At 35.2% G+C, this 17,692-nt stretch overlaps 1 protein-coding gene and 1 pseudogene across 1 annotated transcript in view; one reads left to right on the forward strand and one right to left on the reverse strand.

The window, feature by feature from the left end:
- The window catches only part of LOC137237015 (cytochrome P450 307a1-like), a 491,717-nt gene extending 475,371 nt beyond the window's left edge, over positions 1-16,346 (forward strand). Inside the window, exon 2 of the mRNA XM_067760156.1 lies at positions 14,448-16,346. Within this exon, the coding sequence (XP_067616257.1) occupies positions 14,448-15,655 (1,208 nt within the window). The 3' untranslated portion in view covers positions 15,656-16,346. The remainder of the gene's footprint in view (positions 1-14,447) is intronic.
- On the reverse strand, positions 357-953 carry LOC137247462 (histone-arginine methyltransferase METTL23-like; annotated as a pseudogene).
- Positions 16,347-17,692: the final 1,346 nt, after the last annotated feature.

The following is a 17,692-nucleotide window of genomic DNA, read 5'->3' on the forward strand; positions in this document are numbered from 1 at the left end:
TAAAGTAGTACTTTTCGAGACAACCACATTCGAATTCTCGTCGCGTTTCTCCTTAGAATCGTCGCTTTCATTTGATATTTCATCGCTGGTATTATTCCCATTATCTTCGCGTTGGTCATAATTCTCGTCATTAAAACCACACAATTCAATTGTATCTAAACGTGATGTGGGTCCACAACTGAACCACTCTGGTTCCTCATTTTGATTACTGTAGCGGTGATGATGATGATCTGCTTTATCACGATACCTTGGATTCGAAACAACTAAAAATCCCGATGTTACCTGTTTTACATAACTTTCATTACCATCGCTACCTAGCGCACGTCCAAGATTCTTCGTAACAGCTGCTAGCGCAGTTAAAGTTGGTCTAGTTGCTGTTTTCTCATGTCTTGTATTATCAAATCAAAAGGACCTAAATTGAAAACACTATTTAATATCAATCCCCAACTAAGACCGACAACTTCGATATCTTTGCCCGGAACTAAATTATTTGCCAAACAATATTTACGTATGTGCGCCAACGACTTTGGAAGTATCCAATTATCGCTGAGTATATCACGTGCTTCACCCTTAGCTGCTAATAAGCCAGGAAGTGCTGTACCGGCGCCCAATTCGAGTATACTTTTGCCAAATAAATTTTGTCGCCGCCTCCACAAAAATCAAGCCAAAATAGGTGCACAGGGCCAAGTATAGGAAGAATAACCGCTTTGAAAGAGCTCTGGTATTTTGATTTCCAACTTATCCAGTTCTGCTCCAAGTGTTTCCGTTTCTATAGGGCTTGTGTATTGACTTGTAAAAACAAATTTTCTAACATGCTCCGCAATATTGCTGCTGCTGCCACAACCAATGCTATCGTTTATTGAATCGATATTTGTTGTTGTTGCTGTCACTGTTGCTGTTGAGGTGGTTTCCTTATTACCGTTTCCCTCATTCAACTGATAGCCACTAGTCATTTCTGCACAATTCGTTAACAGAAACGCAATAAATCCACATTAGGGAGTTACTTTAAACAAATGCAAATAAACGGAATAAAATTTCATAAAACCCGCGGGTTCAAAAAGCCAGTCAAATGGAAAACTAAAAACCTGATTTGGTTAGCTCTTTTAAAACGAAACGTATCTCATGAGGACTAGTTAAAATCTCACCCAAAGTGCCCATCACTAAGTAACCCCGAAATGCCGATAATACATAATACCACTCCGCAATAACCCAAAATGACTCCGAAATAACTGCGAACGCCCAACAGACACAAAGCAGATCGCTCCACCAAAAATACCACCAAATACCATTATTATATTATTTGCTCCGCTCTAAAACGCTAAGTAGGTAATAGAAGAGTCAGAGAATCCCTTCATTTTTTTATACTATTGCTCTCATCTATGTTCATATGTTCATGTCCAAAGCCCAAGCGGTAGCAGAGCAAATTTTTCGTTGAAACTTTGCTAGCCTCAAAAAGTTTTAGAAGTCTAAGTTTACTAGATATATCATTTTGATTTTCTCTGTTTGAGTTCTGTGGCATATCATAGGTAGATTGAGAGTTTTCCGATGCTACTGCGTTTGCTAATTTGACTTTAGGTAATCGACCGCTGCCAATACGACGTTGATTTGTTATGATAGCAGAGTCCCTTAGTTCAGGCTGTGGCGGTTGACTTTGTATGATAGAATCATCTAATGGAATCGTTGAATCGTTTTATTTTTTGAAAAAGCTGGCATCATATCATTCGATCGTGCCCATTGATATCTCCGAATGCCACTGCCGTTTTTATCTTCTTGCCTATTTGCTGATTTCCAAATATTTAAACGGTGCAAACGCACCTCTAATTTGATTACATCGCAGTCCACAATACATTTTCCACCATATCGTCTGGCTAATAAACCAGCAAAGAAAAGAAGAAAAAAATCATCCATTAATAAATTGCATCAATGGGCATCGCAAAGGTGTGACAACTGAGCGCGCGGCAGACGCCTCCGTTGGAGCCCCCTTTTGCGATGCCGGTAACCTAAAAACCTAAAAACAAGCAAAACCCCAATCAACCCGGTGTCCTGGCCCATCCCCACCACAAAAATAAAATAAAAATAATTAATAATGAAACAGTGCAAGAAAATTAATTTATAATAAGAGATAAAAGAAAATATTACAATTTACTTACCATTGATCACCACCATCATTCTTCAACCACGCGAAAAACGAAAAGAATGAAGCAACGGCGCCATGAATCGATTCGACCGTTTACCGTTTGCTTACATTAATATAGATGTATATTTGTGTCATGAATCGATTCGACCGTTTACCGTTTGCTTCAATTCATACAGATGTACATATGTATATTTGTGTCTATGAACATTCGTTTTGTTTTCTCTCTTGCTGCTAGTATACTTGTACCAGTGCGCGGACTTTTTAAAAAGGGAATGGTGGTAGACGAAAAAATTAAAATAGTAGTAGTTGGTAGATTTTGTCCAAGAAAACAACAGCTAGAGTTAATATTTGTACAACACAATTCATAATTTATTGCGTAACAAATAAAGCACATATCACGAAAATAACACTTAAAAAAACAGGCAAACAAAACAAAATATATGCTTGAAGTACTGACGAAAATTGACCGAAGCGTCTAATCACAACAATTTTCAAATGTACCAAAATACTGCCACAAAATCACCGACATTTTACGGTTAGCTTAAAACTTTATTTTCATTCAAAAAAATGAGGAATATAGCGCAGGAAAATGTTTGCGTGCTCATTTACTACATTTATTTCATAAACAAATTTATTTCTTTTTTGAATTTATGTACAACCTTTTTCAAAATGGGTTGGTTTGGGTTAGTGCCACCTCTTAATTTTATTTGGGTGTGCCCGGAAAATCAATACATTTACTAAATGATCACAATATTTAGTTTCAATGCGAATATATTGAAATGTTGGTAGATTTTTAGGATTTGGTTATATAAGTAGTAGAAAAGGAAAATAGGTCAAAAAGTTGGTAAATCTACCAATGCGGTAAAGAGGGTAGGAATTGTTGATTTCAACAACAAACATCAACACTCCGGAATTAGGATTCCGAGTCTCAACATGAAAGAGTCCCGAAATGAAGAGTTCGACATGACAAAATCCCGAAATGTGAAAAAGTCTGCTTGGAGAAATTATATTTAATATTCCGTTTTAAACCAGCTACACTGTTTCAACCACTTCATATAAGCATATGCAGTTGGTGGATCTCTACTCGTCATGAGCTGTCGCATGCTCTGCTTGACTCGCCTCCGTTTGCACTTGATGTATTTAATTTAACATACGGTTCTAATAAAATAAATTTATTTTTTTTTTTTCAAATCACAACTTCGGTTCGCTGAACAGAAAATTCTCGCTTCTAAGCACCGCAATCACATTGATACGTGTGACTCACTCCACGCAATAATAAAATATATAGTGGCTGCCTTCCAAGTAATTTTGCGCGGGTGGCTTGGAATCACGCCCGTCCCAACCTCCCACACACCGTAATTCTACAAATTGTGTCAAATATGCATCAGCTGCTCGAAATCACGTCCATTCCGACAGCACTAATTAATAATAATACATACTCTATAACATATATGCACGGTTGCGAGAATGCGACTCATCCAACCAATCTCACGGCCACTCGCCCCGGGACATCCATAAGATGCCACACCTCGTCGAACAAAAGAAAAGCAGTCACCCTGAGAGCGATACGATACGTCAAATGCTGGAACGAAGACCTCGGCCTCTTCTTCCAGCCTAGGAAAATCTCAAAAAAAACTGCGATTCTGGAACGGAGACCTCGGCCTCTCCGTCCATCAAAAAAAAAAATTATAAAATAAATTTTTTTTTGGCAGCCTGGAACGGAGACCTCATCCTCTTCGTCCAGCCCCATTGACCTTTTACTCATACTACTTTATGGAAGTCATATATTTAAGAATTGTTAATAAATGACAAGAAATATTCACGTATACTTTTTCATAACCGCTCATTTTCATCCTAGTTTAGGTGGCATGCTGAGCAAGTCGGGCAGGACTCCCGACCACCAGCGACGCTGGCGAAATACGCGATCTAGGTTAAGTTTAGTTTTAATGCAAATTTTTTGTCTCGTTCCTTTTCAGCGGTCGGAGATCGGTGGGGGTAAACGATGTTGCGTTTTGGAAAGGGGGAGGCATGTTTAGGCAGGATGCCTAACTTTTCCGCATCTGATTGCGATTCCCCTAATGCAACTCTGCAATTCGATACTCGATACTCGATTTAATTTATAACCACCCACACCATCACCGCCGTATGCATGTGCATGCATCAGAGCTGGTGAAGAATGAAATCATGTGCTTTTTGAAATTAGAGTTTTTCTGCAATCAGTATTTCACAATTTTTTCTTCATACGAGAATTATGATTTCATTTTTTTAATTCTGCAATCATGCAGAGAAATAAGGATTTCATTCAGCACCGCATGCATTTGAAAAGAATGCTCAATCAGACTGCAGAAATAAATATACTGAAATCAATGAGTGCACTTAGGTGATTTCACATTTTTGGTGTGTGAAATCATGCATCAGTACCAATCACTTACTACAAAAATGCGCAAATAGTACCTAAAATAGTACGAAAAAATTTTAGGTTCCTTTTTATGAAAGCTTATTTTAAAAAATTGGTTGAAAAAGTTTTTATGAAGATATTTAGAGTGAGAAGAGTTAAAACAACTTGCTCAAAAGCATTAAGCATGACAATTTTAAAAGTGTCGAGTTAAAAAATAAATAAATGTAAGGCGCGATAACCTCCGAAGAGATCTAAGGCCGAGCTTCTCTTCCAATTTGCGTCGTGCTCCTCTTGATTTTCCCTACAAATTGGCCGGATGGGACCTACATGTTTTATGCCGACTCCGAACGGCATCTGCAATGCAGATGAGTTTTCACTGAGAGCTTTTCATGGCAGAAATACAACCGGAGCGCTTGCCAAAAACTGCCGAGGGGCGACCCCACTTAGAAAAAATTTCTTCTAATTGAAAAACCTTACTTCTAAAATTTTGATGCTGCTTTGCCCGGGTGAACGCAAGGCATACGCTACCATCACACCACGGTGGCCGCGGAAAATAAATGCTTATAAAATTTTTTTTTTGGAACTTGTCATAGACAAAGTGCAAAACCACCCAAATAACACAAATCGAAAGCGTAAGATTTTACAGCTCTGAACCCCAGACACCCCGCTCTATACACAGAAATCATAAATTTTTTATTTGAACCTTAATTTTGAGAAATAAGGGTTGAATAATATGTTGCTTTCATAAATGCAATAGACTCTTTCAATAAGCAGAAGCATTTTTAAATTTAGAAAAAAATTTTCTTATCTTCTCATGGTAAAAATTGGAAAAGAAAAAGTTGTCTACAGTTAGTTTTCTACCCGCGTGTAAAGTTTGCCTCATCGATTTCAATCAATTTTTTCCCGTGATCATTTTGATACATGTAAATCTTTATTTTTCTCGATTAGTCTATGCCATTACGATGCAGAGTGACAGATGAAACCAATAACTTTATTATCTTGGGTAGAATAAAGTAAAACAGATATATCCAAAATTTTATATCATTTGCACGCCATACAACAAGATATGGTACATTTACTCGTATATAAAAATTGTGAAAATCGGCGTGATATCGAGCAATTTTTTAAGTGCGCTTTGGGTGTAAACTATTTACTTTACTGCAAAATTTCTAAATTGTACCTACTCGATGGATCTTACTGATCTTGGTATTCTTTATTAACGTTTTTTTTTGTGCTCTTTTTTTATAAAAAAGTTTCTTGCACTTTTATAGTTTTTTATGGTATTAGTAAAATATACATATATATACGTACTCACTGTACAGGTATTTGAGGTCTGGAAGACTAGTGTTTTAGATCATTTTTTCTAGTTTCCGAATAATACCAACATGTGCCGCCAAATGGGTTAATGCATATTCCAAAAAATTTTAAAACTACACCTTATATTAGGGATGTCAATATTTTATAATTTCGTAACCCCGGGATTTTCGGGATCTTGTATTTTAATTAATACCGGGATTTAGATATTATTTAAATTTCAAAATCTTAACCTACGAAAGTGCACAATATTATTTGGGATAACAATTTATGCATCAAATCATTAGGGTTAAAATTAATTCAGAAATAAATAGGTTTGAAACTTCGTTGCATAATATTTTCAATTCAAACTAACAATAACATATTTAAAAAAAATAATATACATTGTACAATTAGACCATAATTTCTTGAGAACCATTGAATCTATTGTGATCTGATAAGTCAAAGAAATTTCTTAACATTCTACTTATGTGTATGTTCGGCTTTTAATACTAAGCAACATTCAAAAACTTCAAAAAGTATTCCTACATTCAAAAAAGTACTAATACTATAGGTTTGTATGTTTCGTATGTATATTTATGCGCGCATGCTAAATTAATATTGAATTAGGTGAGCTTTAAAAAGCGGTTTTCTGACGGCACTTCATGTTTCTTAAGAAATTTGGAGTCCCGAAAATGCTAGAATTTGTATTAAAGGTGAAGTCTCTGAATTTACATCGTTAGCATGCAATTGGAAAATAAAAATAAAAAATGTATTCAAATAATTTTACACCCCAAGCGCACCAGTAGGAAATGAGCGCATTTATGGAGGTTTCCTTTTTTTCTTATTGTTACTATTTAATAATATAACTATCACTAATGCTTTTCGGACAATATTTTATTAAATGAGGACGCAAACTTTCGGGAGAGCTGCGAAAATCACACAATGTTTATTCCAGAAAAGAACACAAACATATCCAATGCCAAGAGTTGAGAAAGGGTTTTGTAAGTTTGTTTCATAAACTTTACCCTTAAATTGAACAATTGAAGTCTAAGCACTTCCGCAGAATTACTTTTACAATTTTTCTTGCATACTGACGGCCCCACAGTACACACTAATTCTACTTAATCGTTTCCCCAACATTTTTTTCAAAAAAATATACTTATCTACTTATTCTCAGTACTAAGAAGTTGTTTTCATGATATAAATCAATGTAGAAAATTGTGGTTCTTAGTGTACGTTTTAGCACCACCAATTAAAGGACTTAAAGGATTCAAGTTTTTTGTTACTTTCTTTTAAATTATCCCATCAAGTAAATGGCGCATTTTTGAAATATTTTCTTTTGAACAAAAAGTGCTCAGAACGGAAAGAGTTTTTTATTTTTTTCTTTTATGGACGTTGTGACAGCGCACTGCCCTCAAGTCGTCCAATGATACCACGCTAATCCTCAACAGCTAAGTTAAATAAGTGACGTATTAGTAATTAATATACGTACATATTATGTATAGAATTAGTAGAAAATGAATTCAATATGTTAATGAATACAGTTAGTTACTATTAAGAGAGGGAAGGACAGATTTTTGAATTCAAAAAAGCGAGTCCGAAACATCAAATGTGCTATAGTGGGAGTTGTAATTCTGACACAAACAGCAGAAGGGCTCATTTCATTCAAACTTTGTTCTACATTATTTTAAGCAGAGAGGTTTAAGATGTCTTGAAGGCCGGGAAGGAACATTAAAGTTGTTTACGTCGCTCAACAGAAATGAGTTAGAGACCGAACCATTTAGTAATTTAATCATAAATACAATTCCAAACATTTCCCTACGACTATCAAGGAAATCTCTTAAGGAGAAAAGTAAAAATTGTTTTCGGACTGATCCTAGCCGATCAATATGAACGTGGTAGCTCGGGTTCCAAATTATTGAACCATATTCCAATATCGGCCTGACGAATGTTGTAAAAAGAGCTTTAGCAACGTAGGCGTCGCTGAATTCTTCATACCATCGCTTCGCAAACGTCAGAACACCTATAGCCTTTTTAACTAACAGTTGCAGTAATATGAAGGTTTAAGTTACGTTCACTGTCCATATTAACCCCAAGGTCTATAAAACTGTATACCTTTTCAAGATTATAATTGTTAAGAATGTAGGAAGCTGGCTGAAGTAATCTACATAAATTTGCATTTTTTAAGATTAAGTGGCATATAGTTGATGGTGCACCAATTGAGCAATATGTCCAAATCTGATTTTAAAAGAGACCTTTCTTCGCTTGACGCATAGGATACAAATATTTTACATCTTCTCTTGCGAGATAAAAACTAATTATTATTATAAACTTACTTATTTGGGCGAAATCTAAAATTTTCTTGCTAACATATTCTTGTAGAAGACACGGCGATATTTTTTGTATGAGCAATAAAGTTTCCAATTGGGTAGGTAGTCCAATATTGTGCTTATGTCATTTAATGAAATATTATATATTTTTTTTTTATGACAATAGAAAAAAACATCGCCTTCCAGACACAGTGTAGCATTTTCAACAAACATGAAATATAAAGAAAAAAGCGTATAGCCAGCTAACGTGATTAAAAGTAAAACATAGTTACACTATTAATAAAAAATCACGTTGTTGTCATGCGAATTTCATCCTTTTTATGAACAAATTTTCAAAAAGTCTTCAAAATGATACAGGTCATATTTTTCGTTAAAAAATTGGTAAATTTTTATACCGTTAGCTGCCAAAACTTTCTAAACTTTCAAAACTATTGCAGGGACTTCAAGAAAACAAAAAAATTCGTTTTTATAAATAATAATCTTTCTCCTTGGATTTGATCCCCCTGATGCCTTTATGCTATTTGTACCAAACGCAACGGGAAGCTTAGTCAATGCCCAGAGACATCACACCCCTAGATCTAGTGGAAATTAACTATAAAATCTTGGTTTATTTGAAGTTATGCACACAATGTCGAAGACTTTGTAAATCGGAAAATTACTTTTTTAAGTTTCAGAGTAGCTTGTTTTTTTTTTTTTGTGATAATGACTTCTATTTTTAAACGGTTTTATATAGCTTGGCTTGACAGGCTGCACGGCCGTTGTGAACGAATTTTGTAATTCAAATTTAAGTAACTTCCCGATAAGCTACAATCTTGAAACTGGGAATATAGTTCAGAACCCGATGACAATGCAATAATAACAAAAAAATCGCCGCTATGTTGCTTTGTGGGTGCCTTTGCCCTCCAAAACGGAGGATTTAGCGGGTCAACGGTTGTCGCTTTCGATACAACCGGCCTCTTGGATTTTAGCAGCCAACCAGCTCAGATCTGCCACCAGCGATCTGTAGCCTAGCGATATTGTAGCCTAGCTACCACATCTATTATAACGAGAAATCTCGCCTTTTCTTATTTCCAACCCGCTTATTGAGATCGACCCGGTGCGCCCACCTACCTCTCGCAAGGATCCGACGCACCCGGGCCGAACATCGAGTTACATACGCAAGCCCAAAGCAAACATTTGCTGAAACAGTATCCCATGCTCTAATTCAGGAAACAGCACCGCTTCTGTGTAAGCCAGCGTTCAAAGCACGCCGTGTGGAGGTAGAAAGGTCAGACTGTGTGAACACAATATTGAAGGCGCTGAAAGGATCGCAAAAGCGGAGTGAAAGAGTTATCAAATGTTTCAAATGCGGGAGGCCCGGTCACATTGCACGACATTGTAATCTTGATCCTAGTGGTTTCAACCGCATGGGTGGTCTTCGAAGAATCGACATGCAGAGAAGGACTATGCGCTATAAGAACCAGGATATACCACTTAACTTCAGTTTGGAAAAAAGGGTTCGGCAGTAAGCGAGTCCTGGTAGAGGAGATTCAACAGAGACCACAAAAGTCAAAGAAAGTAAAGCGGGCAATGCTTGATGGAATGAATGGTCCAGACACATCAAAACCCAAAGTACCCGCGAGAAAAACACTGGCATTGACAAACCCTAATGGATGCACTAAAACGAACGAAAGAATTTCCCAGAAAGAATGCGAGGGTAGTTTCAAGCCAGGGCGCACTACTGTTGTGAAACGTGGGAACGATACTGATTGCGTGAAGCTAATCCGTCAAGAGCAAGCTCTACGAAGTAGTTGATTGGCCAAACAAGAGTGTGTAAGGGAACGATCCAGGATAATGGGTAGTAAGATGAAACGCAGGTACGATGAGAACAATAATTCGGAATGTTTCTTGGAGGGAGATTTGATACTGCTATACAACCCTCACCGGCGGAAAGGTGTTCCATTCAAATTTCGGTGCCATTGGGAAGGCCCGTACAAAGTTGTGAAGACGATCAGTAATACCATATACCGTATACAAACCATTGGGAAACCACGAAATAGAAGGGTGGTTCGTTTGGAGATGCTAGCAGTAGTTAGATCGAGAGATTTGTCTGATCGGACGATCAAACTTAGGTTGAGGGCAGTGTGACGAATATTAGCAACACTAAGGCATACTATCATCTCTAAGCCGATACAGTCACTTGTATCTACATAAACAAATCAAACATTATGTCTACACATATGTACACACAAGAAGCGGAGAGATATGCCCAACACATGGATATATCTGGGATGCTCACAAAATTATGCAATCATCGGTCGAAGTATCACTCACATATAAACGCGCATATGAGAAGCTATAAACGTGCATCCGTAGTTATAGATGGTGATTTTACAGCTGGTAAACATATAGTAAATTTTATAGAAGAAACGCCTAGAAGTATGCGAACGGCACAGCACAGAGTATGAAAGAAGCAAAAGCTGAGTAAGCAGAATCAGATTGATTTAAGTAAGCTATTGGTTGTGAAGTGATACGAACGTTAGTAGAAGGTGTGAAATAAGCGGAGTTTCCCTAAATTCGTTACAATATTCGGTTTAAGTAATAATATAAATGAAAATACCAAGGTTCGGAAAAATTAATGTTAATATGTACCTATATTCGCTCTTAGTTTACACACTAACGTGAATATTTAAAAATTTATTCCGAAATCACATTCACGAAGGCGAATATAGAAACAAATTTCAGACCCTTAGTGTTCGCGAACGATTGATTCGTTGTTTACAGTTTAAACCTGTATTCCGTAATCAACATAGACATGGCATAACATCATTTTTCAAGCCGAAAATCACAAATTCAAAACAAACAGTGGAATCAGTTAAACCAGAAAAATTAAAACCAGCGAAGAGGCCATAGCATGCAGAGGAGGACCATACTAATCTGAAACTAAGTTAAAAGCAATAAAAATTCTATAGGACAGTTCACGATAAGGTGCAAGTGGTCTTGCATCGTTGCATATCATATCCATTGCAAACCATTATAATACAAAAACAAATTGCAATATGCCCCTGTCAAGTATTACAAAATTTGCATTGGAAATGCAATGACCAAAGCAACATTTCGAATTGCTGATATTCGCTACAAGAACACTTTCGTCAGTAGTGGAATTCGCTAACTTGTTTAACCACATTTGCTATCGGTTTATTTGCGAATCGATAACTATAACGATTTCGTTATTCAGTAACTATTTTGTATCGATATTTGTTTATAGACGATCAGCTGTGTTGTTAAATAAACGGCAAGTAAATTGGCTGCGTTAAAAATCAAGAAATTAATTCTTTTAGTTAGAAAAGAAAATCGGAACTTTAATTAAATACTTTAAACACGAAACGCTGTTTTATAAATCAAATGGCATTTGAGTACTTGGCGTACGTTTTATCACAAGATGAAGAATTACTAAGTCCATCGCCAGTGGACAGACACGTTCTAGATAACCCATTCCACTTGAATGCAACGGAGTTTCGAAAGCTGTACCGACTAACCACAGATTTGGCCATGATATTATTTCTCAACTTGATGTTCAATTAACGGATACAAGAATAACTGCGATATCAACAGAAAAAAAAAGAAATTAATACCGCATTTACTTACCATTTCTTAAAATATGTAAAAACTTGCACAATAATGGCTTTTAAACGCAGTTAGTATACGGAATCTATTTTTTTTTTTTTGGCATTCATTTTGTGCTTTTCGCATATTTTAGGTCTCATTAAGCTGTGCTGCCACCTTTATACTATTAAAACGAAATATAAATGTCATTTATTTCAAGTCGTTGAAACCGAATTAGTGAATAGTACAATCGATAAGACAAGTGACAAAATCGTTAATTAAAATCTCGACAAATCGCATCGTTATAATGTTTCATAAGTTTTTTAAGCGTGAATTGATAATTATATGCACAGATGCGCATGATCATATTTTAATTGTATCACTGTGCATTTTCTCCAGCCATTTCGCGCTGTTGTTGTTGTTCAAAATAATTTGTTTTCTTTTTTTTTTATAAATAATTATTCTGTTAGTCGGGTTGTTTTTTGGTTTGTTGGTTGCTATGCTATGCACGATCCAGTGCATTTTTATATGAGAGCTTGAGTCAAGATTTTTGGAGCACCGAGAACTGCTTTCCAAAATTCAGATCATTATTCCAGCAACGTGTGCAGGAATGAAGGATGAGAAATTGGATAAGACCGTTTAGATCTTCGAAAAAGAGTGTCCGAATGAAGTCACTGAGTACACTCAAGAGTTTAAGACAGAGTTGAAGATGTGGAGAAGGTAATATTCATTAACATTCGAACAAGACCAGTTACTTATCATTGGTTCTATTCGAACGTACCAGCAGAAAACCGACCGAAAAACCTTTATTGACATTTGTGATATGCAGTTTTACAGACAAATACACAGTTTTCTCAATATAGGCTGGCTTCACTGCCAGTTACGGTAGCTTCGAGCGAACGTTCATTCTCTACTTTAGGGAGAGTAAAAACCTATTTGCGTAATAAAACTGGAGAAGAAAAAATTTAATATTCACAGAGATATCGAAGTTACTCATGACCAGTTACTTGATATTCTGAGAATGAAAGGAAAGGAAATTAATATTGCTCTATAGGTTATGTATGTACATTGATCTGGCGTGATCTCGTCATCGTTTATAGAAATTAGCATCATTACTCAGCACTTATTGTAATGATAGAAGTATAACAAAGACAGAAAGTCCGTAACGTTATATATATCAACGTATTTCATACCAAAATTTATGAATACATTGCAAATATATAATAATTGTACTGTCTACTGTGTACGTATACATATATGAGTGAGTTTTTGTTATTCATACCTCCGATTACTATCTTTCCATTTTTGTTGTGAATGTTCTATTGGAGATTTCAATTCTGGACCCTCCCGAAAAATTTTGCTGGATTCGCCCCTGTTGAATAAAGTGCGTGGCAAGTACACTAAATATAAAACAAATTAGTTTCATTCTTTTACTTAGTTTTCAATTAATTTAACTTGACGACCATCGTAATGGCTTCATCAGTAGCAAGTCTTGTTAAATTTCTTAGAGCCACAGATGCATTTGAAATACATTCTTTTAGCCCTACTAGTGACAAAAAACTTTCACTAATTGTTTGATAACCGATCGAAGTAACTAGCTATTATTATTATTATTATTATTATTATTATAAAACAAGAGATTCTTTTTATTTTTTTTGATAAATCGGTTGTTTCATCAACAACTGGCGACAATGTGTTTGACAACATTTTTCTTTTTAATGCCTCGCCTAAATTACCTCCTAGATGCAATGTCATTGGTCTGTACATATTATTAACTGAGAAATGTGTTGTGTGGAAAATTTTTCGGGCAATATTGTGAATTTTTACCTGAGTGAAAATGTACAAAAATTTGATTATACATTTTCTGCAATAATATAATTTTTTTTTTCATTTAAAAATGATACCGCATTCTTGTATTACACAAATACAATGGGTTTTGGTAAAGAAAATGTATAGATACTAGATAATATGTTTCTGGTATACCTTCCTGCTGCGTTTGAGAAGTTAGAAAAACTCCACGTTTTCTATGCTTCTTAGGCTCAGACAGGTATCATCATTTAATAAATTAAATTTTGAATGAAAATCACTAAAGAGCCGTTTGCAGCTCTAAAGAAAACCAAAAAATCCATACAAAATGACACTCAAGAAATGCTTAAGAAAGTTTTCGTTTGTCAACTTTTCTTTTGCAGTACGCAGTTTTTTCGAAATCTCTACATTATTTTCTAAAGAATTTTAGGAATAAAATAACAAATAATTAATTGGGCATTGTTTCTTAAGGAAAAAGTGCATTACAGAAGGCAAACGAACCGACAAAGTTAAGCATTTATTGAAATTCAATATTCTATGTGTATTGTGCGTGAACCACCATACGTTGTCAAACGACAAAATTTCTTGACCGCTCCTTTTCCCATGTAAAAGAAATATATCTTAGCACCCCTAACTCGGTACTGAAATTTTTCGCAACGACTTAAAACCCTGTTTCAATCGTTTACGTGCCTGCACAGAACCCTAGCAGGCACCGTTTTCAACCGACACAACGAGGGCAACCCACATTTTCCCGTTATGCTAACTTAACCGAGTGTATGTCATAAATAAGTCAACACACTTTTACTTATCCACAATGTTCAATAAACGTTTGATAATGAACAAAGCTTACAAATTTGTTTTTTATTTTGTTGCTCTTTATTTACATAAAACACAGCTTTGGCACTTTGCGACTGGTCAATTTTGCAAAAAAGGCGACGTAACCTTGCCAGGCGATACTGTTCACCACGCATCTCATCTCCTCATTTTATGAAAATGTCAAAGATTGGCTGTTTGGAGACTGATATTTTAATGGGGTATTTAAGTAAAAATATTAAGGATGGTAAGCCAGTATATATAAAATATATCATTCAACGGACCTGCGCAAATATGTTTTTCCGATACATGTGCTCAATACATTTTGATCATACTGATCGCGAGTTTTGCGAAGTAGTTAGATTGTTTGATCAAATATTTTGGGAAATAAATCAAGGTTACATTTTGGACTTCTTAACATGGTTATCCCCATTTTACAAAAACCATCTAGATAAAATATCAAACTGGTCATCGAAAATACGAAGCTTTATTTTACAACGAATAATAAATAAAAGAGAGCAACCCGATGAACGGATTGAAGATGATTTCACAGGGGCTTTGCTGAAAAGCCTCAATGATGACGAAAATATGTCTAGAGATAAAATAATATATATGCTAGAAGATTTTATTGGAGGGCACTCAGCCGTTGGGAATGTAGTAATGCTCACCCTAATGTATTTGGCTAAAAATCAAAGTGTTGCTAAAAAAATACAGTCAGAAGTAGATTTAGTTGCACGTAATAATGGACGGCGAACAATAAGCTTTTATGATATCGACTCTATGCCCTACACTATGGCAACAATTTACGAGGTTCTACGATGCTCATCTTCACCAATAGTGCCGCACGTAGCTACTAAACATACTGCAATAGCAGGCTATGGAATCGCGAAGGGTACCATTGTTTTTATCAACAATTACGCTCTAAACCATGATAAGCTGTTCTGGAAGAAACCCTACTGTTTCCATCCAGAAAGGTTTTTGGAACAGGCCTTTAATAAGTCTGGAGTGAGAAATGCCGTTTTAGATTTAGGTCGTTTCGAGAAATTTGACATCGACAAAAGCCCTAAAAATTCCCGAATAAAAAAAAATATTTCTTATTTTCTACCTTTTAGTATAGGGAAAAGAACATGTATTGGACAAAATTTAGTACGCGGTTTTGGCTTTATTCTAGTTGCCAATATACTGAGTCAGTACGATATCAATTATGAAAGCAATTCTGTTCTGAAAATAAAAACAGGAAGCATTGCACTTCTCACTGATTCTGAACCTTTAGTTTTAACGAAAAGATAAGAATAAATTTAAAAGCCAACAAAGTTTTAACACTTGTTTTTTGTAGGATTTTTTATGACATTTGAAACGAGTTTGAAATACCTAATTTTTTGCAGAGGTCGAAAACTATATTACAATATATCTGCAAGCAAGCAAAAAATCAGATTCGGAATTGACGTAAGTAAGAGCCCTAATACACACATCGACTGAAATACTTTAGTCAATCAAATTATTTGTGGGTATGTTACCAAGAAGATATTTTTGACTCCCACCCTTTACAAAAGTTCCAACAATCGAAACTGTGAGTAAATTATTGACAATTAAATTAAGTTGTTTACATACATGATGCAATTGGTTGAGGTTTGTTTTTTAATGTCAGCAGAGCTTTGAAATTCCAAAATTTAAATATCAGGACGGGTGGCTTTTACGAAGCAAGGAAAGCGGAGAATAATTCAATCACAATCAACGAAAATTGTAGTATATAATTACCTTAAGTGGTATATTAGTTGATTACGAGATGTGTGGCACCCGGAAAAACGGGCGCGATCGCTCGCAATAAAAGATAAAAAAGAAAGAATAATAACGAGTTAAAATAATGTTTTTATTGAAGATATAAACATCAATTATTAGCGAATTCAACGAAAGGTGTAAATTAATGAGTGTAAGAACAAATTTAAATTAATTACAAAATGTTAAAGAAATAAAATGAGTTACAAGGTGTAACACCGCTGTATAATATATTTCATATTTCATATATCTTTATTAAATCAAAAGGTAACAACCTTACTGGCTAGATTACATTTGCTTTTTTTTCATTGTTCATTCATTTATTCATTTATCAAAGACTAAGAGGTTAACAAGTATCATAAGTTCATAACCCGCGAAGCTGATGAGCTTGTATGCGGGTAGATCGATTAATTATTACATATTTTCATGTTTAAAGTGATAGCTTAATTCATTGTATCCAAATATCTTAAAAACTAAGCGGTAACGCGATTGTTAAATGATGGGATTTGATGATTCCTACAATAAGCTTTTTAAATGGTTTTTTAGAAGGATTTTCCTGTTAGGTGTGTTTGGCAAGTTAAATAGATGGAGTGGCAGTTCGTTTAGAATTGTTGGTAAAATAACTGAGAGCGCATGTTTTGAGTAGTTGTTCAGATATTTTGGCTCTCTTAGCCTGTTTTCTGAACGAATTCGTGTGGCATGGGAATGAGAAATTGTGATTTTATAGTCTGTTCTATCATAAAATTCGTGTAAGACTGTTAACTTAAATATAGATTTAACCCTATGACTTATACCCAAGTACAGGTGTGGCCAGTAGCTACTTTGGAGTGATGTAGCTCCTAAATCGCTAAAGATATTGACTTGAAATTTTTGATCTAGGAAAACGAGGTCCATGCTAGGTCCAGGCATTGATGAGATATAAGCTTTCAAAGTTGACACCTACGACTTCTTATACTCGGGTACAGGTGTGGCCAGTAGCTTTTTTCTCGTTTTTTTCTCATTTTTTGAAGGAAAAAAATTTTTTAATGGTAATTTCCGATCAGTTTTATTAATTTATATGTAGTTTTCCAGCTTTACTGATCTATTAGGGTCAAGTGCAAATAAAATGTTATTTATTCCACCATTTAGCCCAACGTTTCGATAATTATCCTTATCTTCTTCAGGGGACCGGTCTATATTTGACCGCCCCTGAAGAAGATAAGGATAATTATCGAAACGTTGGGCTAAATGGTGGAATAAATAACATTTTATTTGCTCTTGACCCTAATAGATCAGTAAAGCTGGAAAACTACATATAAAAAAATTTTTATTTATTATTTTCTTTATAAAATATTATTTTATTGATTATTTCTTATAACTAAATATGCAAGCAAATTTAAATTATTCAATTGTCTTCATTATTTTCACAAATATTACATGTAAATTTATTTGAAGAATGCTGTATGCATATTGGGCGCTTACATATTCTGCACATGTTACGCGTTCGTCTTCTGTGTTCGTCATGGATGTAGCAGAGAAAACAGCTTCCAACCTGCTGTTTCTTTGGTTTTG

This window comes from Eurosta solidaginis, chromosome 1 (assembly GCF_040869045.1).
Source record: "Eurosta solidaginis isolate ZX-2024a chromosome 1, ASM4086904v1, whole genome shotgun sequence".
In the NCBI taxonomy this organism is placed as follows: domain Eukaryota; kingdom Metazoa; phylum Arthropoda; class Insecta; order Diptera; family Tephritidae; genus Eurosta; species Eurosta solidaginis.